At 42.4% G+C, this 27,225-nt stretch overlaps 2 protein-coding genes across 5 annotated transcripts in view; both read left to right on the top strand.

Moving 5' to 3' along the window:
- RETREG1 (reticulophagy regulator 1) overlaps positions 1-8,341 on the top strand; it is a 63,971-nt gene extending 55,630 nt beyond the window's left edge. For 2 of the 3 annotated variants that reach the window (XM_082753100.1, XM_082753102.1), the window contains 3 exons: positions 234-298; positions 1,456-1,582; positions 4,087-8,341. In XM_082753100.1, coding sequence (XP_082609226.1) covers positions 234-298; positions 1,456-1,582; positions 4,087-4,598 — 704 coding nt within the window. In that variant the 3' untranslated portion in view covers positions 4,599-8,341. Of the gene's footprint in view, positions 1-233; positions 299-1,455; positions 1,583-2,861; positions 3,113-4,086 lie in introns of all 3 variants that reach the window. The other variant, XM_082753101.1, reaches the window with a different exon arrangement.
- Positions 8,342-8,494: 153 nt separating this feature from the next.
- On the top strand, positions 8,495-15,999 carry ZNF622 (zinc finger protein 622). Of its 2 annotated transcripts, none has more exons than XM_082754808.1 (7): positions 8,495-8,622; positions 8,937-9,545; positions 11,614-11,868; positions 12,611-12,773; positions 13,218-13,330; positions 14,347-14,490; positions 15,094-15,999. In XM_082754808.1, the coding sequence occupies exons 2-7, from the start codon at positions 8,939-8,941 to the stop codon at positions 15,219-15,221; spliced, it is 1,410 nt and encodes a 469-aa protein (XP_082610934.1). In that variant the 5' UTR covers positions 8,495-8,622; positions 8,937-8,938; the 3' UTR covers positions 15,222-15,999. The 2 variants fall into 2 exon arrangements, with proteins under 2 accessions (XP_082610934.1, XP_082610933.1); XM_082754807.1 differs by having other exon boundaries at positions 8,507-8,681.
- The last annotated feature ends 11,226 nt before the right edge of the window (positions 16,000-27,225 follow it).

Here is a 27,225-nt window from a genome sequence, read left to right as displayed (position 1 = left end):
ATGCATTTCAAAGCAACATTCTCTCTCCTGCTTTGGCTGCTGCATAATATATTTTGATAAATATCTAGCCTTTTGATCAGCCTTTTCTTCTCACCTTGGTAGCATAATTACATAAATGACAGACAATGTCAACAGGTGACAGTTTGCTGTACTCAAGCTGTGTGATAGCACACACGCAGAACTTGGAAGTCCATTGTCACGAGTAGGATAAAAAATATTTTTTTGTCTTTCAGAAACAGCAAAAACAAAACCCACAGAAGATGACAGTGAATTAGACATATCAGCCCTGTGTCCTAAGGTGACTTTTTTCAGTCAGCCCTATCTTCTTTTTAAACTCTATATAGATAATGGAGAGTTTTCTGTGGAAGACTTTAACCTCTCTAGGAGGCTCTGTTCCTGAACTAAGTATGTCTTAAAAGTGATTTGTAGTCTCCATCTTTAAACCTATACTAATTAATTTGGTGCGCTTGTGACTTCTGGCCTTCAAGATAATGGTTTCTTTGGCCTACTAAACTAAAAATGTGTTTAGTTTATATTGGCTGTAGAATGATTAAACCAGAATTTCATAGAAAAGGCACTGTTTTTTTGTTTCATTTTCAAAAGTAATATTGCTGGTAATTTTTATCAAATGAAATTATAAAAGGGAAATCTTCATAGAAGACCACATTGTTCGTCAGATACTTCTTTAATGACTTTTCAGATCATATTCAATGATAGTGTAAATCATTATTTTATCTACAGATATCTTTCCAGGTATATATGAGAATAATTTAACGCCTCCTTTCTCATTTAATATTCTAAGTAACTATATGGCAAAGGATTTTTCCTTTATAATTGGAACATCAGTTGACTAAAAAAATAATAATTTGGATTTGTAGAAGTTCTTAAGCATATCAGTCTTCTTAAGTTTTTAAGCATTAGATCAGTCGTGTGTAGAACCTGACTTCAACAGTGATTGCTTTGAAGGTGTTATTGTATTATGCAAGAAAAATATAATAATAAAATGTCATGGGAGATAAAAACTTGTTGCAGATGTTATTGGATAAATTCATAAAGGACGATGATTTTTTGATTTAGCTATTTATTGATTGCCTTATGGATATTTTTTTTGTTTCAATGCAACTTTTTACAATTTCTTTGTTTATGCGTAGTTTGTATTTGCAAACCTATTCTGCTTTTGTTACACTAGGATATTACTTAAGTCCTATACAATGAATAATTTGAATTTTCTGGCTTCTTTAGCTTAAAACAGTCTTCAATTAAGAAGAGGGATGCTTTACTTCTAAGTATTCTATACTGTTATTTTCACATTTCTACAATTAAAGCTTAAATAGGAGACAACGTATAGTGCTGTGACATGCAAGAGACCTCTTTTTCACTATCTAAGCATTGGCTTCCTGTTGTGTGAATTATTTGAGTATAAGAATGCTATGTATGGGACTTTTTTGTATGTAGGTTAGTCCTGCAGTTGTTGCCAAAGAGCTGTCAGTGTCTGACACAGATGTATCAGAAGTATCTTGGACTGATAACGGGACCTTTAACTTATCCGAGGGGTATTCTCCACAGACAGACACATCTGATGGTATGTAGTGGCTTCATCTATTTCGTCAATGAATTGCACTCGTGTAAGTTATCTGAAAACTATTAGAGAATTTGAGGACATAAGTGGGGTTTGGCTTTGGTTTTGTTTGTTCTTCCCTACAGTGAATTTAGAATTAGTTCCAGTGCTTATTTTGTTTTGGATACATCTTCTATGAGAGTTGTCTTCATCTTAAAAATAATGAAGTAGTGAACTAAGCATCTAAATACATAACTAGTGGTGAGTAAAACAGACACATCTGGATATATGCCAGACTTAGCTCTCTCTTCCATCAGACCTCTTAAGCAAACAAGTTCGTATCAATGCTTTTTGGTGTAAACAATATGAATAAAGGCTGAGGAAGAAGAAGTGAATACTTTGAATTGCTAAACAGCCAATTAAAGAAAGTATTTTTAGGCTCTGGATACTAGAATGCTGATGAAGTCATCCAGCCATGAACCTGAATGAAACACAAAAACTAAGACTTAGGAAGAGATTCTCAAGCACTTGTCTTGATCTTGACTAGATCCTGAAATTCGTACTTTTTACAGACCAAAGTTTCAGTTAGTACGTTGCCCAAATAAATATTAAGAACAGCAGTAGTTTGGTGCAATCTTATGTGTGGGTTTATTTCTCTTCTGGTCTTGAAGTTCTATTCAAGGAAGATATTCAATGAAAATGGCAAGTAGGGTGGTAATACTTATCAACATTATAAATGCCAAGTTAATAACTTAAATTTTTTTTTTAATATTTCAAGCTGTAAGTAGTATCGTACGATCATGGAATGATAAATTGGAATGTCTTCAAAGCCACTTTCTGTCTCATTTCCAGCTAGTTCTGCTGCATGCGTTATTCCATCAAAGATGCAGCATTTCACTTTTGCTTTTGATGGACTTCATGACATCCCTTTCCAGCCAATTAATTTCTCCAGCCTGTCGAGGTCCCGCTGTGGGCCCTGACCTCCAGAATATTAAATGCATCTGCCCCACAGCGGCTCCTTGCTGTCCGTGAACTTGCTGAGAGTGCGCTACATTCAGTCATCACATCATTAATAAAATCACTGAACAGTGTTGGTGTCTGTACCTTTGAGAGACACCACCACCCAGTTGGATGTTGTAGCACTGATCACCGCCCTTTGAGCTGGTGTTCAAGCCAATTTTCCACACACCAAGCAGTTCGCCAACCCAGTTCACTCACCAATTAGGCTGTAAAGATAATGTGTGAAACTCTATTAAAGGCCTTGTTAAGTTAAAAATAAACATCCACTCTTCTCCCCTATGAGCCCTTCAGCAAATTGGACATGCACACAAGTACAAGACCAGATGGGATGCACCCGAGGACTGTCATATCTCCTGTCAAAGCTCTGTGCATTTGAGCCACCACTCTGCAGACAGCATAACCCTTCTTCCTCACCTTTCCAGCCTATTTTTTCCCAAAGAAAATGGGAAAAATGATGAAATTGATGTGTCAGACATTTTTAGGATTCATTTCCTTAGCCCTTATGAAAGCTCATATTGCTTGTTTTCATAGAAAGTAAGTTCAAATTGATTATATTTTATTTTTACATTCATATACTGTCTACTAGACCAAAGTATTCCCTTATGCTCATTAAGGCATATTCCACAGGCCGTGTATTGTAATCAATATGTTTTCCACATTTCTAATAACATACTATTAAAACAGTCATTAAAATCAAGTCTTTTATGTGTTTACATTCTGCTTTTTATCCTTTTGAAACATGAAACTACATGTATACCAGTAATCTGTAGAGTTCCCATTTTCTTGCTTCTATTTAGTACAAGCATTGAATGTGAAAGCAAAAGTTTATGAATTAAGTCTTTACATTGTTTTTATATCTTTATTTAAATGTGTTATTAGAAGTTTATTAAACTTTTTAAAAGCTTATTAAAAGTCTGTAATACCGTCATATACGCGTATTTGTAATATATCTATATATAGTGAAGAAAAGGAGTTTAAAGACTTCACACATTATAAATTTTAGCACTTGAGGTGATTGGTGTATTTAGAACTGGCTGTGCTGAAGATTTGCATGGGTTGTTTTTTATATAGCTAAATACCACTTTTTTTCTTCAAATGTTATTGAAAAGAGTCGTTCTCAAACACTTTTTCCAAATCTCTACATAAATATTGCAAATTGACTTTAGGTAGAAAGTTTTAATGTGGAGTCACTGAAATGGAAAATGTAATGTAACTGAATGCTTGTGTTACTTCTCTTTTTTGGGACTGGAATGATTTTCACACACACTATGAACCCAAATTCAAAGTCAGGTTGATACCAGTTGATTTGAAGTAGATTTTTATTTTATTTTAAATGTAAGATAATGCTCCTCTGCATTAGGATTACAGAAGACTACAGAATAGTATATGTAAATAGTAAATGTATTCAAAGGAAAATTTACTAATTGCATTTTTACACTTGGCTGCTTTTTTGGGGAAGCGTTTCTTGTTTGCTAATGCTGTTTCCTTCTGTTAATCCTGTGTAATAGATTTTGACCGACCTAGTGATCACGAGGAAGCTTTTGCTAGAGATCTCGCAGAATTCCCTTCCTTAGAAAATGGTGCAGGAACAAACGATGATGATGACTCAAGCATTGGTATGCCCATCCAGCAAAAGAGAAAAAAAGAACAAACATATTTCAAGGTGGATCATTCTTCCAGACAGAGTAAAGAGAGACCATCCACTGCAGGGCTCTCCTTGCCTTTGACCAGTGACCAAACCTTTAATTTAATGAGTGGAATTGCTGGCGATGTCATCGCAGCTGCAGTGTCTGCTGCCATCAAAGACCAGTTGCAGTCTGTACAGCAAGCTCCTTCGCATGCAGTGCCCAGTTTGAGTGAAGAGACAGACACAGAGGAAGCCGATGATTTTGAACTGCTTGACCAGTCTGAGCTTGAGCAAATTGAGAAAGAATTGGGACTTTCACAAGGCCAAGAAGCAGAATCCCAGGAGAAAAAGAAGTCTTCAGGCTTCCTTTCAAATCTGCTTGGAAATCATTAACCTGGGAATTGCAGTTGGTGACACAGAAGAAATGAAACACAAAACACACACAAAATCAAATGCAAAAAAGGAAAATTCTGAGCTGTAAGCTTTAACTATCACTTTAGATGTGTTGTAATAATTTCCCTTATGCAGAGTGAATTAACTGGATAAATATCAGCTGATACTGATAGTTTAATGTTTCTGGTAGTTAAACCTCAATGTTATAGCATGGAAATGAATTATCTATCCACTGTTTGGTTGCAGATGAGTGTCGGAGGTCAGTTGTTCAAAAGGTTTGGGGAAGAGGTTTTTTTTTTTTTAATCTTTTTGCCAAACATACATTTTGGGGTCCTTAGCCAAAGTTTCAACATCGGCAACTTATTTACTCTCAGTTGCCAACCTTGGCCGGCAATCTTAATGATTCACACTGCGAGGATGAGTTATCAGAGGATCGCAGTGAGATTAACTAAGTCTCGCCTCCGTCAGTCATACTGAGAAGTATGGAGCCCTGCAGTTATTATTAGGTATAGTGCATCTACTATTTATGAACACGGTAACCAGCAGAACTCTAGTTTAACTGTGTGCAACACTGTCATCAGCGGACTTGATTTAACACTTAAAATCTTTGAATTATTTTGGATATGGTGATGCATTTCCACGTTTTTTGCTGTTTTAGGCTTGTAGAGTTGTAACGTGGCACGCTATTTGACTGACCACCTGCTGTGTTCCTTGATAGAGTCTGGTCCTTGGCAGTATTGCTTGTGTAAAGTCAGCCAACACATTTTTATATTTAAAAGTTAATATGTAAACTGAACAGCCTTTTGGGGAGCAGGTGGGGTAGTTATTGTTTGGATTAGGGAAGATAAAAGAGTTAGAGGCAAAGAGAAGGGCTTCTTTAGCTGCCACTTCTGTAATTCAAGATTCTGTGTGGGTTTTTCTTTGTTTGTTTGTTTTGTTTTGTTTTCTTCTGTTTTTTTTTTTTTTTTTTTTTTTTTTTTTTTTTTTTCCCGGAACAGCTGCCATCACTTGCAACAAAAGTTGTGTTGCAAGCTGGATCTCTTAATACACTTAAAGTATTCAGTGCGGTCATTCGCTATAGAAGTCACTCGGAATCTTCTCGGCACCTAAACTAGTAAAATAAAAATGAACTTGTTTAAATTATTTGCCATTTTAAACCCCATGTGTGCTCAGTGAATGGCATGGGATCTTAAGCAGGTTACTTGTTTGATTTTTCATAGGGCTTTTTTGTTCACCTTTAATATAATCAAACTGTAATACCAAGCAATAGTAATCAAAGAAGTAGGAAGAAGTAAAGCTAGTTTTTCTAATGTGATGTAAACAGTTAGCAGAGTCGAGGGACCATGTCAGCTGCTACTACTACTAAAGTGATTTTCCATTTGCTGGCATTTTAAGAGGTGAATACTGTCATCCAGGACCCTCAGAAAGTACAGCAACGGAGTGAAAAAATGTTCACCAACATGTATGTGTAGGTAAACCTGTGTTTAACTCTTTTTTTCCTGAGGTGACAAAGTAGGCAGATGGCCAAACAGATTGTAGCTAAAGAAAAGATGCTGATAATTTTTGACACTGGCTTTATCGTTGCTTGTGCTTTTGTGTCAGTAATGCATATTGATCGTGTTTGCTGTCCTTTACCAGTAAAAAAGTGAGCCTGTGCCTTCATTATCCAATCCATTTTGAAATAAGCAGATGCCGGATGTAGATCCCAGAAGATGCAGCTTTTGAAATGGTAACATCTTAACATTAAAAGCAAGATACTGGAAATCATTTTAAAAATGTGGCCACGTCGCTTTCACACTGTTAGTTGTTAAGTTTCATTTACAACTTCCCTAAGTCTGTCCTTCTCATTTGGAAAAACAAAAACAAAAGAGGCTTTTGCTGAGAAATCGATAAGTTGAAAGGCCATTTAAGTTTCTCAGACGAATTAAAAACATTGTCTCCCTGCTGCATGTATAGGACAATCTATATATTGAGAAGAGTACAACTTCCAGGTTGCTGGCGGGACTTTACAGAGTACCTAGGCCAAGCGTGCTTCCCGAACAAGGGCACTCACTGGTGCCAGAAGATGCAACAGGCGCCAGGACAGGGAGAACTGGAGAGGCAGCAGCGCTTAGCGAGTTTTGCTGAAGCAGGTGGACGAGACATGCGAACTAGCTGTCAGTGGTGGCATCGCAACAGCGTGCACTTTATTGTTGTTTTATGAAGAATGCTGTGGTTATAAAAGTACCTAACACAGGGGCGCTCTTCTAGAATAATTAGATCAAGAAGGATAAGCAGTTGGAGGAGTTTCTCAGACTTTTTGTAAATGATCCATTTTCTGGTTTCGACATAGAAAAACAGATCCATTTTTCTTCAATAAAGTATGTGTCTCTTTTTTTTTTTTTTTTTTAATGGAAAATAAAAGCAAAACTCAAGCAAGCAAATCAGTAAAGCTTGGGGACATAATTACTTATTTGACTGTCTTGAATTTTGTCTGTTCTCATGGTAGTTGATTACATTATTTTTTTTTTTTTATTCAAGCCCCTAAATACTGTGGAAGGAGGTAATTCTCTACCACTTAGTATTCCTCCTAAGGTAGTGGAAAGATGCGTAGTTTTTGTGGAAAGTTACCCCTACCCTCCTAAGCAAGTGCAAGTAAGAAACCCTTTGCTCAGACACAATACATTTCACTGCCAATAGTTGGAAAGCAAAACACAAAGAAAACATTTCTCTCCTTCGTGAGATCCCTTCCACACCATGTTTTAGTTGGAAATCATATGAGAAACTTTCATTTTGCTGTATTCTAGCAGCAGCCATGACATAGCTGTTACATACAAATTCCTGTCACGTAATCTGCCAATCGTCCACAAGGTCTTTGCAACCAAGTGTTGCCATCATTTTCCAAAATTAAAAAAAAAGTAAGGCAGGAAAAAGGGCAAGTGAGTATGTGACAGGTGATGGCTTTGGAAAGTAATTTTGTTCCATAGGAGGCCTGCTTTTGGACAATTTACAGACAAAACCCAGCTCAGTCAGTGTGGAGGCTGTGAATTGCAGAGCACGGACATGTGAGCGGGCAACCAGGAGGTAATGCCAAGTGTGATCTCGTGGGATCTGTGCAATGCGGGAGCTGCCCACGTGCATGCAGCTCTGCATCCTCTGCCTCCAGTCGCGTGGTTCATGTTCCTCCTGGCCTTTCAGTGGCTTCTTCACATACCCGCACCTGGAGAAAGCTACGTGTGTTAGGGCAGCGTCTGTGGGATGCAGCTCACTCCTTTGTACTCACAAACTTTCCCTGTGCGCTATTACATCTGAGTAATCAATACTGAATTGGTGGCCTTACATGCATTAAGTCCAGAATAAAAGCACTTTCCAATGCAGAGCACTTCTCCTTGTGCATGTGCTAGACATTTACCATGAGTCTTGTTCCTGAAAACAAAATCATTCTACACAGAGGAGGAGGGGAAATAATTTTAACCCAAATAGGATGCAAAACAGTGCTTGTTTCACTTGCTTTCTGTTTGTTTTGCACTTTTCCAGACTGTTCATCTAAGCGTTCAGAACAACCTCACTGTAGTCCAAGTGCAATGTAACAGTCCGTAACGCCCCGACGGGTAACCAGAAACTGGAAAATTACAAAATGTCTTTATTTAAACTATTTCGCAGCACTTTACCTAGCTTGATTACTATTTTGTAAACATGGAATTACTATATCGATTGTTTGTAAAAAATCATTTAATAAAATACGTGTTAGTTTTTATCTTTCACCGTATCTCCCCCTACGCTTTGTTCCCGAGGCGGGCGGGTGGGGGTCCTCCTCAGCAGCCCCCAGGGCCGGGCCCGCCGCGGCGGCAGGGGGCGGCATGGCGGGGCCCGACCGCTCCCCGCCCGCGGAAGGAAGGCGGCGGCCGGGCCCGGCCCTTCCTGGTGGCGCAGCGAGGCCGCAACCGGCACTGGCACCGCGACCGACCCGCACCCGCACCCGGACACGGACACGGAGGGGCCCCTGGCAGCGGCCCGTGCAGACGGGGTTCATCGCCCCACGCGTGTAGGGGACGGCTCGGCTCGGCGCCGCGTTGGGGAAGGAGGGCGTCAGCCAGGGGCCTGGTGGGAGCCTTTGGTTTCTGGCGTGTGGTGAAAGGCGGCAGGGCTTCTGAAGGGCTGTTACGGAGGCGGGGAGCCCCCCTCTAGCAGCAGAGGTGCTGCTGTGGTACCCGTCATTGCTCACAGCCACAGCTCAGCCTTTGGGGGTGCAGTTAGGTGATCCGTTCACCTAAAGCTGCCTTACATGGGTGCTGTCAGGATGGGTTTGGTTTGTTTTGGTTGTTTATTAGCGTGACTTATTTATTCCCCGCTTTCTAGCAATGGCAACCTACACGTGCATCACTTGCCGCGTGGCTTTCAAGGATGCTGACATCCAGCGTGCCCACTACAAAACCGACTGGCACAGGTACAATCTGAAGCGCAAGGTCGCTGACATGCCGCCCGTCACCGCCGAGAATTTCCAGGAGAGGGTCCTCGCGCAGAGAGCGGTAGCAGAGGAGAAGAACAAAGTCACTGCCACCTACTGCACCGTTTGCAGCAAGAGGTTCTCCACCTTCAACGCCTATGAGAATCACCTGAAGTCCAAGAAGCACCTGGAGTTGGAGAAGAAAGCTGTTCAAGCTGTCAGCGAGAAGGTGAAAATACTGAATGAAAAGAACCTGGAAAAGGGGCTTGCCCTGGAGAGCGTGAACAAAGATGAAATGAACGCAGCTATCCAGCAAGCCATCAGAGCTCAGCCATCTTCATCACCAAAGAAGACGCCTCTGCCCCCTAGTAATGCAGGCAGCTCTCCCGTTTCTATGGAAAGCACCAGTCAGTCGCAGAGTAGAGAGCGATCCGAAAAACCTCCACGTCTGCAGTGGTTTGAACAACAAGCGAAGAAGCTGGCCAAGCAACAGGCAGAGGAAGAGGAGGATACAGAAGAAGGTAAGGCAGTAAATATGCTGATGACAGGTAGCTGGGCATAAGCTGTGTAGTTGGTTTTGTATGAAAGCCTCCTTTTTATTTTCTTTAGTGCAGCTTTTTTAATTACATAAGGTCTTCCTGTTGATTTAGTTTTCATCTGAACAGAGGATTTAAGGCTGGTCCATGCTCGCAGTTAGGGACTCCATGTTACAGTGTCTGATCAGCCAGCTGTGCAAGATACTAACACGTGTGAGGGCTGGATATAAGCACTGCTGTGAGCACTGTTTCCAGCGTAAAGTCCTAGGGGAATTTCGGGGCCAGCACAGAAGGTTACCCTGAAGCTACTTCTGAAAAGTAAATGAAATGAACAAAAATCAATCAGGATTATTTGTACCATGGTTCACTTTACTGATCTGTTGAGAAGAGATGGGAGTGGGGCTTTTGTTTTTAATTGCCCATCAAGACTAGACGTGTGAGTTTGCTCTTTAGACCACCACTCTGTGGCATAATTCCTCAGCACATTGGCATCTATAATAAAAATAGTTTAAGAGGTGCTGCCCTGCCTGCCTGTTCCTGCTGCGCCACCCTCGCCACTTGTGTGGATACAGCTCTTGCTGGGGGCTGGCCTGGGAAGTGGAAAAATGAAATAATCAGAGCTTCGGGACTCCCAGGAGGGGTTATTTGTAAACCAGACATTTTCAGTGCTGTGGCTTACAGTGCAGGCCACAAAGGCATCTAGTAGAGCATTGGAATGGGGTGATTAAACAGCAGCAGGGGGGCCAGGAGTGAATGAAATGGGAACATACTATTCCAACCTCAGTACTGAAACCATTGCGGCATGTTACTACATCTGTTACAGCATTTTTATGCTGGTGAAGTGTCAGTTGCAGTCTCTGGGGAATCTGTGCATGCAATAGGACTGTTCTACAGGAGAAGGAACGAATGCCACTGAACGTGGAGCTTAGCACCTAAAGAAGAAGGCAGCTTGCACTAGTTTTGTATTAATGTATTTGTCATAAATTGTGATGCTAAATCTCGGTAGGTTTCCCAGTGTTAATTTGCCTTTTAAGTATGTGCCCAGGCATGTTCCCTACACGTCCTGCTAACTCAGTTTCATTAAAATTGTTAAACTATATCCTGTAGCAAAGATCTTTAATTGGCATCCTGCAGCACTGGGGAGTGTCCCTTTGCCTGTTCTCAAACACCGTGCCATGGTGGTGGGAGCAGGGAACTGGGAAATGCTCTCTGTCCCGCATCTGCCCCCTTTGAAAACCATTTCTAGATCCCTCTACCCATATAAGCAGATTCCTGGTTCACAAGCCTTTTTTTTTTTTTTTTTCTTTTCAAATTATAATTAGCTAATAGTGCATCTGACAGCTGATTAAGGATGTAGATGAAGTGTACTCTCTTGGTTTTAAACATCTATCGTATTTGGTAGTGGCTCTGTGCATTTACAAAAGTTCAAAATAAATTTAAGAAACAGCATTTCCCTGTGGAGATAAAGCCCTCCCTGATGAATCCTGAAGCCCATGGTCAGTACCTGTGGGGAATCCTCTGTAGCTTGTAGTCTGCATTGAGAGCTGCAGTAATCTTGCAAGCATGTAAAATTGTTAGTAAATCTTGGGTAACTGCAAGAACTGGCTTGTTCTTCTCCTTGGTTGAAGAAGTATGTGTGAACAGGAGTGTGTTTTCCCTCGCTGCTAAGTCACTGCTGGAAATGAGTGTTTCCATTTTTCTGACGGAATTGTGTTGTTTTTAATGAAGCATGCATGTGTTCTTGTGCTGTAGCGAATTAAATTAAAGGTTTTGAAACTGCAATTAAGTGTTAATAGTTGAGAAAATGGAGGGGGAAAAAATGAGACCTGCCAGCTTTTTTTATGACCAGTCTTGAGCTTTGCTGTGTGTTTTAAAAAAAAAAGTTTTACTGGAAATGATAAAACCTTGCACCTGGAAATAAGCGTGTGGCACTTAGCTGTAAGAATAGATAATGCAATATTTTCTGAAAACTGTTTTTTAACTTAATTGGGAACTGTTTTGCTTGGAAGAAATAATCAAGTAAATAAATCTTTCTTAATTTTCCATTGAAAAGGCTGGGAAGATATGGATTCTGATGAAGACCTTGGCTCTGATGAAGAGATGGAAAGCGTGGGAGAAGAAGAGGAGGAGCAGGCAGAAGCTGAAAGTGCTCCTGCTGTCGGGGCCATACCAGTCACAGACTGCTTGTTCTGTTCCCACCATTCAAGATCCCTCATGAAGAATGTGGCCCACATGACAAAAGTTCACAGTTTCTTCATTCCAGACATAGAGTACCTTGTGGATCTCAGGGGACTAATTAAGTACTTGGGTATGCCTGTAATCTCTTGATTTTAACCTGGATAATTATAGACTGTTAGTGCTTATTTTCACTTAGATAAAACTTAAAATGTTTTTTTTTGGTTGTTTTTTTTTTGGTTTGTTTGTTTGTTTTTTTTGGTGGTGGTGAGTTTTTTTGCATATGTGTAGGATCTGGAAGCTGTCTAGTTCAGTATTTGGATCATGGTGAGGACTGTGGGTTTTCTAGGGAGAGTGAAGGGAAACCCTACTGAACAAACACGTGGCCACGTACCCTGTAGGTCTTGCATGCTTTTCTAATGTTGAGAGATTTTTTCAGCTAACACAAAATTTAGGACAAAACTCAACTGCTGTAGTGTGCCTTTGAGCCATCTTATACTGGGGGAGGTTCTGAATACCTAATGAGTCATCAGTGCTTGCCTCATCTGTTGACAGAGCGGGTGAGACAGCTAAAAGCTAGGCAAAGAATGTCTAGTGTGTTGTCTAATGTGATAGTGAGGAACATAAAATACTACTGGAGTATCAGATAGAAAGTTGTACGTAATGATCCATACCTAGTCACATGAATTCTTTAAGTGCACAGACTTTGTCCCTGGTGGAGCCGTATGATCAAGGCATAGCGACAGCAGGGTGTTACTGGATATGAAGGACTCAAAGTTCTTCCTCAGTCTCTCTGCCTTCAAGCTGGGAAGGCCACATCACTGAGATGTTAATTATTGAGTAGGGACCAATAAAAGTGTCAATTTTATCTGCAGGAGAGAAAATTGGTGTTGGGAAGATCTGCATCTGGTGTAATGAAAAGGGGAAGTCCTTCTACTCCACGGAAGCAGTACAGGCTCACATGAACGACAAAAGCCACTGTAAACTCTTCACAGATGGAGATGCAGCATTGGAATTTGCAGACTTCTATGATTTTAGGTGAGGACACTTTTTTTTTCAGTGGAGCACAGCTGAGGGCAGACAAAAGAACAGTTGAACGTTACATCACATCACAATCTTTTATTATTAGTTTTTAAAATTCGGTGCTGTTTCTGTTTTGATGCTTATTTTGTGTAGCTGTTTTGCCACCTTTCTAGGTTAGCATAACACCATGATGGTGGTGGCTTTTCACAATAAATAATTACCTGTTAAGAGAGCAGCAGCAGAACCGCACTGGGTTATAGAACTTGGAGGAAGAGTGGTTCTTGTCTTCAGCCGCTGTTCAGGGAAACGTGTTTCTGGGAAGAACTCTTAAACCGGTGTAGGTGAAACATGATGATGGTTGTGGGTTGCTGTAGCTGTACACAGGTTCTTCTGTGTGATGGGTCTGGACAGCTGTGGCTGCTCACCCCATGTAAAACGTACACTGCTTCTCCTCTCTAGGAGCAGTTACCCGGATCATAAGGAAGGTCAAGATGGGGAGGTGTCCGGAGAGCTCCCAGCAGAGAAGGACTTGGAATATGATGATGACACCATGGAGCTGATCCTTCCTTCAGGTAGGCACGTGATCTGTGTTAAGATGTACTTCCTCTGGGTTTCTCATAGGCATAGCTGTTACTTGAAGTCATTGTGATAAGTATTTTCCTTTGGCAAGGGAGCAAGTAATTTTGCATTAAGTGTATTTGGGGTTTTGTCTTCCCTCTCCATAATTCTCACTACAAAATTTAAAGACTTGTCCGTCATTTCACAGAAAATAATTAGCTTAAACAAACTTGGAAGCCTTTTTTTCTTTCTTTTTTTTTCTCCTCGCATTTATTCTTAAATTTAACTTCAGCATTAATATAAATATGGTTTGGGGCACAGGGTTCCTTTGGCTGTTTGACCTGTTCATTAACATGTGATTCACATGATACACTGCAAGAGTTTCCTTATCTTGCTTTAGTGCAACATGGAGAGATTGTAACTTAAGTTACCTAGTGTAGTTTTTTTTGCAGAGTGGTATCTGGTACACTGGTAATAGATGCCGTAAACTTCTTCATTGAAATAAATTTCTTTAAACAACCCTACTCTTGCCTTGTAAGAGTATTTGAGAATTTGGCACTCCTACACGTAATTTTGTTGTTGTTCTGGTGTTTTTATATGAGGGGACCACAGCCCCTTTCATTCTGAAAAGTGTGGCCAGCTATGCAGTTACAGAAAGATCTTCCTGAATGTCACTGTTGTCTTCAGTGGCTACTTGAAACAGCATTTCCTTTCTGATTATTCCCCAAATTAAATCTTTCTGCTAACTACCTGTTTGTTACCTGAGCTAAGGCCCTCTTGAAGAGTGTTCTTCAGAGTTTGGAGGTGGTTTGGTGTTTTTCCTTAAGGTAAAGTGCATTACACCAAATCTTAAGTAATTGCATTCAATTTGTAATAGTCTTAAAGTTTTTTTTTTCTTCTTTTTAATGCCTTAGCCTTTTAAATACATTTATTGGCACTTTACCTTTCCACAGTTTTCACAATGTGCTCGATTACCATATTTCAGAAACTGCATTATTATGCATAGTAAGATGTCTCCTCCTCTCAATAGGTGCCAGAGTGGGTCATCGTTCTTTAATGAGATACTACAAGCAACGGTTTGGTCTGTCAAGAACAGTGGCTGTTGCCAAAAATAAGAAAGCAGTGGGTCGGGTGTTGCAGCAGTACAAAGCTTTGGGCTGGACAAGTCAGACAGGTAGGTGCCAATTTGAGGTTTTGGCAGATGGTAAGGTTCTAGGATACCATCACCGTACAGTTACGTGAGTCGGGTTTGTTTCATGTTTGTGGGGTTTTAGTTTGTTTTCCACTCCATTCCCTTTCATTCCTGCCATCCAAGCAGAAAAGGAAGTGCGTTTTGTCTAAAATCCATTGCAGCTTCTGTGCTAGCCCTTCAGTTCATCAGCACATTTGTGATATTTGGTGAATTCCTGATATTTTGGGGTTTCTAGGGTAATAATCACATCTGCCTGTCAAAGCCACTACTCCTGATATTTAATATGTAGCATAAAGCATTCTTTGACAGGTGGAGCACTTTTTGAGTTGGGGAGTAGTGATGTGTTCTATATCCACTTCTGAAATAAAGGAACCACGCACTGGAATAACTTTTTCCCTTCACCACAGTTGTGGGTGTTCAGAGGAAACTGTCTTTTCCCAAGAGAAAAGTGAAAAGAAGCTTTCTAGTATGAAGAGAAAATATATAGCTAATTGCTGATGTAGAAGGATAGACCCGCAGTTTTGCAATTTAGTAGTGATCCCACAAACATTTATCCCTCTTTCCCTTCCTCCTTTCTCTCTGAAGGGGCAGTCTTTGCTCAGCAGCGTGATATGCAGTACCTGCAGAGGATGAAGTCGAAGTGGATGCTCAAGACGGGAATGAGTAACAACGCTACAAAGCAGAAGTATTTCCGGCCACAAGTCAGATTTTGAGTACCCCGGAGAGCTGCATGCAGCTGGTTTTGGAAAGAGGGATTTAATGGTTTCTGGCTCATGGGTTGTGTTATTAAAATGGATTTGGTACCTAACCAATGGTGGTATGTATGCTGGTGTGCCTCCCTGTCTGTGAGAAGATGTCTTGCAGGGAGCTTGTCTCTTCCACTGAAATGATGGTTGGCCAAACTTAAAAATGAAAATAACTTAAATGGAATATGTGGCAAAGTAATCACAGCCATGAATAAGTGATGGATAGTCTTACTGCTCATCCTTGTGCAATACCTTTCTGTGGGGCAGTTGTCATTGCCATTTGTCTGAATATCTTCAGTTCCCAATTTTGCATATCAGCTGAGGCCAAGAGAAGATCCTCGACCTTAGCTTAGATTAGATCTAAACTGGAGACAGAGAGTATTGGAGGTGTTTACTCGTGGTGCCAGACATAAGTTAGCTGGGTATTCTGGACTTCTAGCTGGCACTGTTGATGTGGAAATTTGAAAGCAGAGATTCTGGGAAGGTTAAGTGATAACTGTTTGAAGAAATGCACTGATGGGAAACAACTCCAGGATGCATTTTGTCCCTTGAAGTTGACTGTACTTGCTTAATGCTCCAGGTCAGGGCTGGGTTAATGACTTTCAACATAAACCAACTGCACTGCATTTCATGAATTTTCATTACTTAAAACTGCTTAAAATTAACATAACATATAGGTGAATGTCCATCTAAACTTCTGATTATTTGTTAAAAAATTCCTGATTAAAACTCTGAAGTAACTGTTGATGTCAGCTTTTGTTATTCCCGTTGAGAACTTGTGTTTTATGATCTTGCTGAAGGAGAGTCTCCTGAGACATGTATAGCTAGAATGGAGTGTCCTTCCTGCCAAAAGCATGCTCTCCCACTTGAGCAAACTGTTACAGGCAGACGTAGAGAAAACTTGCTTGTTAAAAAGCTCAGGCACCAGTGCTAGTGTTGGTCCCGGTGTTGTAGATGTTAAAAGCTTCCATGGCGTTACCAGTTCTTCTGACCTTCACGTAAAGAGTTAGACAATTAGACAAAACGTGTCGCCTAGCTCGTTGTGCTCTTGAGCTGTACTATGCTGGACTTACAGTGTCAACAGGACACTGTCCACAGGAAAACTGCTGCTTGCCTGCCTGCTAGTCATGGAGGTTAGCTGCAGCTGATTACGGTCAAGTCGCATTTCCACGTTTTAGGATTACTCTGGACTCCCTAGTAATGGGCACGATTTTTGTAAATTTTCTTCCTTTCCTTTAATGTTGTGTCCATTGTATGACTGGAAATAGCAGGGGAAATTTATAAGAACTTTGTCAATAACATTGGAATAATAACATTGACCTCTTAAAATAATCCACTAAGTAAGAAGTAAGTGCAAAAAAAGTAATACTGTCAGCATAGCAGCACTTCTGAAGTATATACTTAGTATGGACTTGGTATAGACTCTTAGGAAAGAAATAATTTCACAATGGATGAGTGTTATGTACTTTAGTTGTATGGATTTTTGTTTGTTTAGTAAGTTCTGCTGCCTCAGAAGTTTTCTGCCATTCCTCTTGCAAGATACAGATTTGACACAGCATTTTCTAAACCAACTAATAAAATGTACAGATGAGTGAAGGGAAGCTGAAGCAGAGATAATTAAAAAAAAAAAAAAAAAGATAAGCTGTCTTCACATCCAAAATCCTAACTAAAGTTGGATTCATTAATTAACACCTCCTTTCTCATCCTCCTTTTTCATGACAAGGCAGAGTTACTGCCATTGTGTATCCATTGTGACATCTAGCTCACAATTAAATTTATCTTAGAGGGTTTGCTCTTGTCAGAAATATGTTTCTCATACTCTGGGTTATTGGACTTCACTCTCAAAGTTAGCTGAGACTGGATCTTACTCCTATGTGACTCAAGCTGGATGGCTCTTAAGACATCAGCTCCTTTATTATACCCATGACTTGGCTCTACTCTATATCTCAACGTGCTGTTACGGTACGGATTTCTGGCACTGAGGTTATTTCCTACTTAAGTTTTTCAGGCATCAGCATCTGGCTTTTGAAACTGATTGTATATTTTTCTTCAAAGTTGTAGGTTACTATCAAAGGGTCTTATGTCTATGGACAGGTTAGGTTGTCTCTACACAGAGAGTAAAATGAAGTGCCATTAATTTGAAGCCTGCTGAACAGGCTTTGAATACCAGCATTAGTCGATGGTGAGCAGCACCAGAGCAGCGTTCAGACTATAGCTGCTGGAAAATGCTTCTGGAATATCTGGAATTTATATTAAGGATAGCACAATTATCCTGGAAAAGCCTTGAGCATAACCTAGTATAGTTGCTAAGGCCGTAGAGGTAGGTGTTAAGAAGCTTGGCTGCGAAGGCAGAAATGCAACGAGGTAACTGACGAGGAGCAGCAAGTGGCTTTGAGTCCAATAAGGTTCCAGGTGAAGGTGTGTGGAGTTTGCTGCCCTCCTGGACAGGAAAGGGCAACCAAATGAATCATAGAAACTACTATGAAACTGCATATGAAACCACTGTAGACTCACTGAAAGGAGCCTGCTGCTTATGAAAAAACGGGGATTGTCTGAACATCCTCAGTCTAGTTCAGGAAGAAATGCAACGTGAAAAATGGTAGTCATTTGTCAAGTCACAGGGACAGAGACAATTTGTACAGCATACACCTGTGACTCCTGCCCTATACTTATTGCAGCTTGATCAGAAGAAAATGGAGATGTGGGGGCACATACTGCTCTATTATCGAAAGAGTTTTAACTCCAAGATGAAAACGCATACCTTGGAAAACCAGCAGAGGGCGTAGGGAAGCTTTTCCCAGAATTGTGTTTACTATGAAAAGCCCAGTAAGGGTACATTCATGCAGAGGCAAAGCTCACCACTAAAGCAAGTTAAGATTAGCACTGGCTTCTGTGAGATGAATTGCTATTAATATCTCTGTTAGGTCCAGGGAGAGTACTGCTAGCAAAGGGTAATTAGGACAAGCATGCCGATTATCTGCAGTACTCAGCAACAGTCTGCACAGCTTGCAGGTAACTCCAGTGATGTCCGAGCTGAAAGTATTTTTATTAAACATGCTTGATAGCATTACAGTTTAGTCTCTTACCTCCCCAGCCTAAGAATTGTACAAAGGATAGCAGAGGTCAGTTTATTGTTCCCTAAAGGAGTTCCAAATGATGGTTCCCATCAAGGAGCTAGGTTTTCAGCTTGGAAGGAGCACAGACAAGGTATCGCAGTTTCGGCAAGGCTGGGGTCCTGCTGCTTGCCTGCCCAGTAATACCTGGATGTTGGAGCCGTCCTGACACTGCATCGGGCATTGCAGGATGAATCAGCAGAACAAAAGAACTGATGACGCTGATGCAGCACGTCTGCCATCTCCTTTTGGGAACAGCACTGTTGTATGCCTAAGTCACCTAAAAGCAACCAAAATAATCCTTGAAGGGAAAGTATGCACCCATTATCTGGAGGGGAGGGATTGGGAAGAGAGAAGCTTACGGGAGGTGGAGTGGCGGAGATGCAGAAGAGTCAGATACATACAACATCCTAGCGGCTGTTACGCTGAAGTTGCAACCCAACAAGTAAAGATCTATTTAAAGTGAGCACTCCCTCTAAGAGTGCATTATTGATCCCTAATTGGTTCCCACAAGGTAGAGGGCCTGAAATATAAAGGAGTTGGGCCATTGCCTAAGTAACATCTGATGACTGAGGGGGCATCAGAGCAAGATCCTTCGCTACAACTTTCAAGAGCTATTTTTGATCTATTAAAACTGAGGCATCCTGTGCTAATGGGCTGTCTGCTCAGGGGGTTGGTCACCTTCCTGCACGCTACCCATGTAAAGCTGCAGGTGGAAAACTTTGCACTTCAGAAACATAACTGGGGTTATACTATGATGACCTACAGATGAGATGTTAGAGATCAGCTTTTTAGGGCACATCTTGCTGAAAATGGAAAATGTACCTTAAAAGCTGTGAAGCTTAGTGTTTAATTGCTTTAGTCCAACTAACTACAACATTGCAGTTGGGAAGTAACAGTCATCAGACTATCATGAATCCCCTGCAGCTGGCAGGGCCCAGGTAGTTGAGATGACCAGCTGATAGGACTTAATGTGTCAGAGCAAGTCAAATAATCGCTTTTTTTCGGGAGTCTGACTCAAAGGAAATTCGTGTTGTCTCACCCGCTGCATCCCGTACTAACCTGAGTAAGGTGCAGTGGCCTGGCACTTCGGGTGCACTGGCAGCAGTAACAGGAGACCTGCAACCAGTTCAGTGTTCAGGATTTCAGCACGTGTCCAGGGTACAAGACTGAAAAACGCCATAATAAATGCTAGCCGAGCCAGAAAGGGAGTCAGAATCGCTCCCCTCTAAAAGTAGTCAACACTTCCCAGTGCAAAGTTATATGACTTGTCCCAAAAGCAAAAATAACAGCAGCAGCAAAAACTAATGGGTAAGAGGAAAAAAGGAAAAAGAGGAAAACTAATTTTCTTAGGAGCTTTAGCTCTTTTTTCACTGCCAGCTCAGTGAGAAAGTTTTTTAAACAAAGCATGCCTAGAAAACTGAGCTAGAGGTTTACAAAACACAGTGGCTTAGCAGATAGTTACTAGACCAACAGAAGTTGCATTTATACAACAAATGACTAAACCAAGCACCCCAGGCACATGAGAAGAGCAGTGCAGGACAGGCTAGCACTCAGCTGTGAAGCTATTTTCCAGGAAGCTGGGAAGAAAAACCAAGCCTCTGAGCATACACGCTTATCAGCTACAGCGCTCCAGAAGGGGTTTCTGCCTGTGCAGTGTGCTAGTATCGGGCTCTGCAATGGATAAAAGAGCAGCCCCTAATACAAGCTGAGGCCTGAGTGTGGTGTCCTTGCCTCAGTTTCCTCCGTTATTTCAGTTTCCTTTAAGCTAGTACAGAAGGCATGCTTGTAAACCTCAAGGCCAATTTGCCTTACGTTGCTCCCCCTCGACCAAATCCCACCATGCAAAAACAATTTCACATTTCCTATCCCTGCCAATGTCTGTTAATGATTTGGCAAGGTCTGTGTAGTCATCTATAGATATCTTGGCGGCTTCCTTTTCTGGCTCGGGTAGCTTTCCACACTTAAATTTCTGTTCTTTGCAGACATGAAAGCAATCTGGTTTTCCTGGGCAAGATCTGCCTTTGGTCTCACACAACTCTGCTTCGCTAAACACCACTCGTAACTTAATGGGTAGGGCAATTATGTGTTTGCTTGTGACATATGCACTGAAAGTCTTGATAAAATATTTGCTGAAGTATTCTAAAATCCAGGTATTTTCTGACATCTCTCATAGCTGCCAGCCTCCTTAATCCCTTACAATCATGGTATTTCAATAAATTCTGTTACCCAAGTCACCACATTTTAACTGATCTATACTGATGAAGTACATGCTTTCAAAGTACAGCAGATAGTGGAAAAAATGTTGAAACTACTCCTCAAGTGTTAAGCAGTACCTACTGAAATTACCCTAAATTGGCCAAGAATAAACCCGGACAGTTGTTTTTATTCAACTGGTGTAGGGTAGGTTGACCCTGCACCCAAGGGCCTGGTAAACAGCACGGTCTTTCTTCATCTTTAATAGAGGACACTTGCCCCTTTAATAGAGGACACTGGAAACACCTGCGTTTCCAGCAGCAGAAGGCTCAGTGACCCACAGAGAAGGGAGCTGTAAGGTGCAGGGCTGTTCGTCATCCTCAAATGCTTTATGGGGATTTGCTGACGGGTCTCAATGGAAGCCCTGTAGTTCATTGTACGGTCTGTTTTTTTTTGCTTGCTTGTCCACGTAGCTCAGCCAGGCCTGCCGTAGCTCCATGAGAGGGCATGTTACCCTTTGGTCTGTCCTTGACTCTTCCCACAATTAAGTCACCATGGTCCTACCTGCAACACACTTCCTGCCAGGAAAAGAGCATTTTGCAGCAGAGCGTAGGAGCAGCACAATCCTGAGTTAGCCCAGTAGCTGCTTACAGAGCACGAAGAGAAGACCAGGTGGCCTTGCTGAGACCACATAACTCTCTAGCAAGGAGCTACCGAGAACTGATCAACGGGATCTAACACAACACCTCACCTTGCCCCAGAGCCTGGACACCTGGATCCAGTGGCACTCCGAAGCACAGAGTCCTCTCCCGAGGGCAGGTGCTTCTCAGATAACTCACCGGAATGGATTTGAATGTTCAAGTGCTTGCAGGAAGGTGCACATTTTTTAATTAATAGGCCAGCTGTTTGCATTCTTTGTTACCAGGTAGTTAAACACAGAAATCAGCCATAGGCCTTTGAAGTTTTATTTTAAACGCCTTGGTCTTTTGGGCCCACAAATTATACATTTTTTTCTGTACTGTGGCATGGCTCCAATAAGCAATCCCAGCACTGCCATTAAGGATAGCTGAGGTACTTCAGGCAGGATTACAGCCAAAGTGGTACGTGCACACTGTAGTTACTCGGGGTCATCTGTACAGGAAACTTGTGTCACAAACTGCAGTCATACAACCTAAAAAAAAAAATGTATCGTGCAAACAGCAAGATCACCTGGACTTAGGAGGTCATGGAGCAGACCAGGCACTGAATTGTTTGGAAATCCACCTGTTCTTACCACTGGCTAAGTTCCCCTGCACTGTGCCCTTGTTTTGCTGCTGCCAGCATCACCTTGTTCTCTTTGGCGTCTCAGGATAACTCTAACAAACCACCAAAGGAAATAAAAGAGAAAAATATTTTTTACAAGTTTTTCCTCCTGAAGTTTGTATGAGCAGGAGCAGATCACAGCTCACGTTCCCGTGTGCCCACTTACGCGAGGCATTCCAGCGTGCAGGCCCCTGAACTTCCAAGCCCATTTATATGCCTGTCTGTGACAGCTGCAGCTATTAACAGCAAAGCATTCAAGCAGAGAGAATAAATAAATCCCCAGTTATTCTGTATAACATTTTACTGGTTCACTGGCTGTGATGAAATAATCCAGCTTTGACTGGCTAGGTTGGTTGATGTCCAATGGCAAGTGGAAGAAGTCACCGTGTCTGCAGCTGAATGTCATAAAATGCATTAAGGCACGCGTCAGGAGCATTCAGCTTAACTGTGCCCTACCTGCCTGCGTGGTTAGTAGCCCTTATGAACAATTTTTTCCATAGTTCTTTCAAATTTTGATACAAATACATATATCTATCATAAGGAGATTAAAATGCAAAGGTTGCCTGGATATAGAATCATAGAATCATAGAATATCCTGAGTTGGAAGGGACCCTTAAGGATCATCAAGTCCAACTCTTGACACCGCACAGGTCTACCCAAAAGCTCAGACCATGTGACTAAGTGCACAGTCCAATCTCTTCTTAAATTCAGACAGGCTCGGTGCAGTGACCACTTCCCTGGGGAGCCTGTTCCAGTGTGCAACCACCCTCTCTGTGAAGAACCCCCTCCTGACGTCCAGCCTAAATTTCCCCTGCCTCAGCTTAACCCCGTTCCCGTGGGTCCTGTCACTGGTGTTAATGGAGAAAAGGTCTCCTGCCTCTCGACACCCCCTTACGAGGAAGTTGTAGACTGTGATGAGGTCTCCCCTCAGCCTCCTCTTCTCCAGGCTGAACAGGCCCAGTGACCTCAGCCGTTCCTCGTACGTCTTCCCCTCCAGGCCTTTCACCATCTTCGTAGCCCTCCTCTGGACACTCTCCAACAGCTTCATGTCCTTTTTATACTGTGGTGCCCAGAACTGCACACAGTACTCGAGGTGAGGCCGCACCAGCGCAGAGTAGAGCGGGACAATCACCTCCCTTGACCTACTAGCGATGCCGTGCTTGATGCACCCCAGGACACGGTTGGCCCTCCTGGCTGCCAGGGCACACTGCTGGCTCATATTCAACTTGCTGTCTACCACGACCCCCAGATCCCTCTCTTCTAGGCTGCTCTCCAGCGTCTCATCGCCCAGTCTGTACATGCAGCCAGGGTTTCCCCGTCCCAGGTGCAGGACCCGGCACTTGCTCTTATTGAACTTCATGCGGTTGGTGATCGCCCAGCTCTCCAACCTGTCCAGATCCCTCTGCAAGGCCTTTACGCCCTCATTTGAGTCCACAACTCCTCCAAGTTTGGTGTCATCAGCAAACTTGCTCAAAATACCCTCTATTCCTACATCCAGATCGTTTATAAAAATATTGAAAAGTACCGGCCCTAAAATGGAGCCTTGAGGGACCCCACTGGTGACCGCATGGGTATGCTTGGTCAGATCCTGCCCTGTATTTCTGTTTAAAAGCAGCACTACAAGAGCTGCTCCTGGGCTTTCCTCCCTCATTAGCACTCCATTCTTGTTAAGATCTTGCCCCTTTAATAAATCTTTGCTCTTCAGTGTTTCACTGTGTACCAGTTACGCTTTGAATATTCCCAAGGTCTGTATGACCAAGACATTTGTTGCTGTTGGCCACTATCTCAAAGGGAATCTCTTGAGAATATTCTCAGAAATACACACATTTTAGCCCCCTTGCTTTTCTTCATTAGTTGCCTAACAGAACCTCTTGAGGGTATCAGAGCGAAACAATAAATCTGCAGCACAGCTTAAAGGGTTTGGAGGAAAAGAAGCAGTACTGTGAGAGGAAAGGATTTTGTGCAATCCAAGACCCCTCAATACTGATACGTAAAGGTTTGCAGCTTGCAGATAAAGAGTCCCAGTGGATTTTTAGAGGCTGATATGCACAGAGCAGCTGCTTAATGTTCTAAAAGTCCATTGGAGAAGCAGGTGAAGTGTTCCTGTAAACTAACCAAATGCTTCAGAAAAATATGAATTGTAGCCACTTCAGCATTTTCCAGCTATGGAATTGGTGACTGGTTCTCAAGTAGATGCTAACTTACTTGATTTAGTTCCTTCTTAACTTTTCTGCTTCTCTTATTTATTTGTCACTGCATACACAAGGCTGTTGCTTTTTTTCTCCATACTGTGCTATGACTAGCTATTTTATGGAGCCACTGAAGACTAGACTGGAACTCCATCATTAATACAACAGCATCAATTCATGAACAAGTATCCAGCAGGCTTCATAAGACTGTCTCCCTCCTTTGCCAAGGTGATGATATTGCAAAAAGCCTCATCATTCTTCTACGTCTGTTTATCTTCCCATCTGACTTGCCCTTCCTGGAGTAGAGCTACGAATCAAGTTTACAGCAAGAAAGTGATAAGTGTGTCCAGCAGAAGGAAAGAGAAGTTTTGCAGTAGGAACCAAGGTGTCTTCTAAAACTTGGAGAGCCACACAACGCTGGGGATGTTCTTCTCCACAGAAAGTTCGCTTTTTTAAAGGGCTCTGCCTCCAACTGGTCTTTGAGATTGGCAAAGCATTATTTGTATTACTTACAAACAGAACTTGAGTTTTCGTTACCACGGGACATGAGGTCACAAAATTGTTTTCACTCCTCCTGCTATCTGTTGTCTGTGTAAATCCTGTACTTGGAGACTCCAAAATACAGAGAAATGCTGCTCATTCAGTCATGGGTTCTGTCCCTCAGGCAGGTGAGCTCCTGCAGTCTCTGAGTTACTTCTGACAGGGTTTCCTATCTATTAGTTACAGAAGATGTGCATCCCCACAAGGACCCGGTACACTGAGAATGGCTTCAAGAGAGACAAAACATCACTTTCTTTTTATGTAGTTTAGTATAGTCCCTTGCTTGCTTTCTCACATCCATAAAACTTGTTATACATATGTCCAGAGGTACAAAACTTCAGAGATAACACACCAGCCTCACTGAAAATGCCAACTTCTGTCCACAACCAGTAGTAAACATACAATCTGCCTTAAAGTCAAATACATCCCATAACAGGAGTGAGAAGACAGGGCCAGCTATTAATGTTTGAGATACAGCGAGCTCTAGTACAGCTATTAAAAGACAAAAACATTTCTGTCTCAGGGATATGTTTTCACCAGTCAACCACAGCAACATGTGCTGCAGCCAGCTGAGTGGAGCAGCTCTGTCCCTCTGATTAGGGGTGTGAGAGCTCCTATGCTCCTTGGACAGCGCTCACAGAAATCCAGCTTCCTTCACAGCCCGCCAGGCTGCAGAGTGTCTGTGTGAGGGGGAAGATCCTCCTGCAGCTCTCGGGAAAGCATATGGTGCACCCCGTGGAGACAAGGGAATGGCATAGGAAATCCTACTGCTGCCTGCAACATAGGCATGTGCATTGCCCATGCGGTGGCAGAATCCGGTGGGGGTTGCACCCTGATGCTGGATCTCTTACATGTCAGATACTGTGCTGAAAGCAGAAAGTAAAAGGTCTGACTTTCCTGAACATGTGCTTAAAAATAACACTGAGTTACTAGCAAACATTCTGACAAATGAGACTTTGCCCTGAGAGCCCTGGAGTAAGACGGTAAACAGGGGGAATGGGGCAAAGCAAGCAAGGAAAGACTCAGCTGCAAAAAACAAGTCTGCGAACTGTGATATAGACCACCTCACCTCTATTTATTACCCCAGAGGACTGCATTTCTGCTGAGCAGGGGGACATGGCCAGGACTTCAGGCTGGTCACACCGCCCGTTTCTCGGGAGGCATGAATGCTCGGCCAACAGACCGTACTGCTTGCCACCACAGCAGAGAGCTGCCCTTCGGCAGGTACACCTCTGAGACAGGCATTGCAGAAAGCACTTCTGTGGTTAATTAGGATGCCAGTATGACAAGCAGTGCAGGCAGGACTCCTGGGGACAGATTCTCCTCTCTGCTCTCTTCCTTCTTACCAGGCTGTTTGCCCCGGGACTGCTTCCAATTTGCCCTTGCACGGGTGACGAGCCAGGCAGATGGCATGCGGGGGCAAGTGGGTGAAGAATTTCGCGTTGGTTGGGAACAGCCTCCTTACTTTTTTTTTCCCGAACTGGCACTTTGCGCAAGCTGAACGCTTCTAATGTTAGCTCTGGCACCATATGGGAGGGAAAAGTCGAGGCTTCCTGTGCGGAGCCGCAGACAGGGTAACGTGCTTCAGGGCCTCGCACCCTCCCTTTGGCACCCCTGCAACGAAGGCTGTGGGTCCCATAGAGTGGCTGCACCAGTGCTCACTGCTTCTTCTTCCCCTGGTTCCCCTCCTGGTTCAACATGCAGTGGCTGCCTCTGCCCCGCTCCTCTTCTGCCCCCCTGGCATGGCCCGACCACAGTGGGGCTTTCTCCAAGTGTTGAGCTCCTCATTTTGTCAGCTGAGATGCGCGTTAGCCTTTGCATGCCAAGCAGAGCTGTGTGCAAGGTCAGAGACATAACCAACAGGACACGATGGTTCAAATCCAGTAGTCGTAAAACCCCTGTAATCTTAAAGGAAATTATAGCCTCTCTACCCAGCAGAACTGCAACAGCTTTTAGATTTGTTACCCAATCATAGATGCCAGTTTTTCCTTTTTATCTCCTTTCAGTACTGTCATCTTGTACGATTAAATAGGGATCAGTAGTGTCACTGGATGAGATCAAGATAGCTCAGTAGCAGAGCATATGCTGATTCACCTAGGCTTGCTTTTTATTTGGCTTCTAAATACAGAAGCCCAATTCATTAGCATGCAGAGCATTATTAACAATATTCATGAGCCAAAGGTTTTAACTCACTTGGAGCCACATTCTGAAACTGGTAATGAACTTGAAAATGTTCATATTGAGAAGATAACCCTGTAAATCAATTTTTTTTTTTTTTTTTTTTGCCTATTATTAGCATAGTTAAACAAGCTTAAAGCAGTTAATGAATGAATGGAGGAAGAGCAGCATGCAGAACATCAAGAGTGGTGCTGATCCAGCTGATCAGCATGAAATATTTGTGAATGGGAATTGTGCTAAATACTCTATCGCAGTAGGCACAGTGCTGTGGGCTCAGCACCTAGGTGTTCCTTTTTACTCGTGCAGTTTCATAAGGACTGCGTTTGTGACTCCCACACCTTACATCACCTGCACAGATAAGCAGGCTTCATACTCAGCTTTGTCTGCTACCCTAACTTTTCCTCTGCATGGTTTGTAGAGGTGAAAGACAGGACTCTTTAGGGGAGGGAAAAC

This window comes from Aythya marila (assembly GCF_965140915.1).
Source record: "Aythya marila genome assembly, chromosome: 2".
NCBI classification, from domain to species: domain Eukaryota; kingdom Metazoa; phylum Chordata; class Aves; order Anseriformes; family Anatidae; genus Aythya; species Aythya marila.
The sequence above is the reverse complement of the archived record's forward strand: the minus strand, read 5'-3'. Positions and strand labels throughout refer to the sequence as shown.

Coding starts and splice junctions, on each gene's coding strand:
- ZNF622 (XM_082754808.1), top strand. CDS start 8,939: ATGGCAACCTACACGTGCATCACTTGCCGCGTGGCTTTCAAGGATGCT. Junction 11,869..12,610: donor GGGACTAATTAAGTACTTGG/GTATGCCTGTAA, acceptor TTTTATCTGCAG/GAGAGAAAATTGGTGTTGGG. Junction 13,331..14,346: donor GGAGCTGATCCTTCCTTCAG/GTAGGCACGTGA, acceptor TCCTCTCAATAG/GTGCCAGAGTGGGTCATCGT.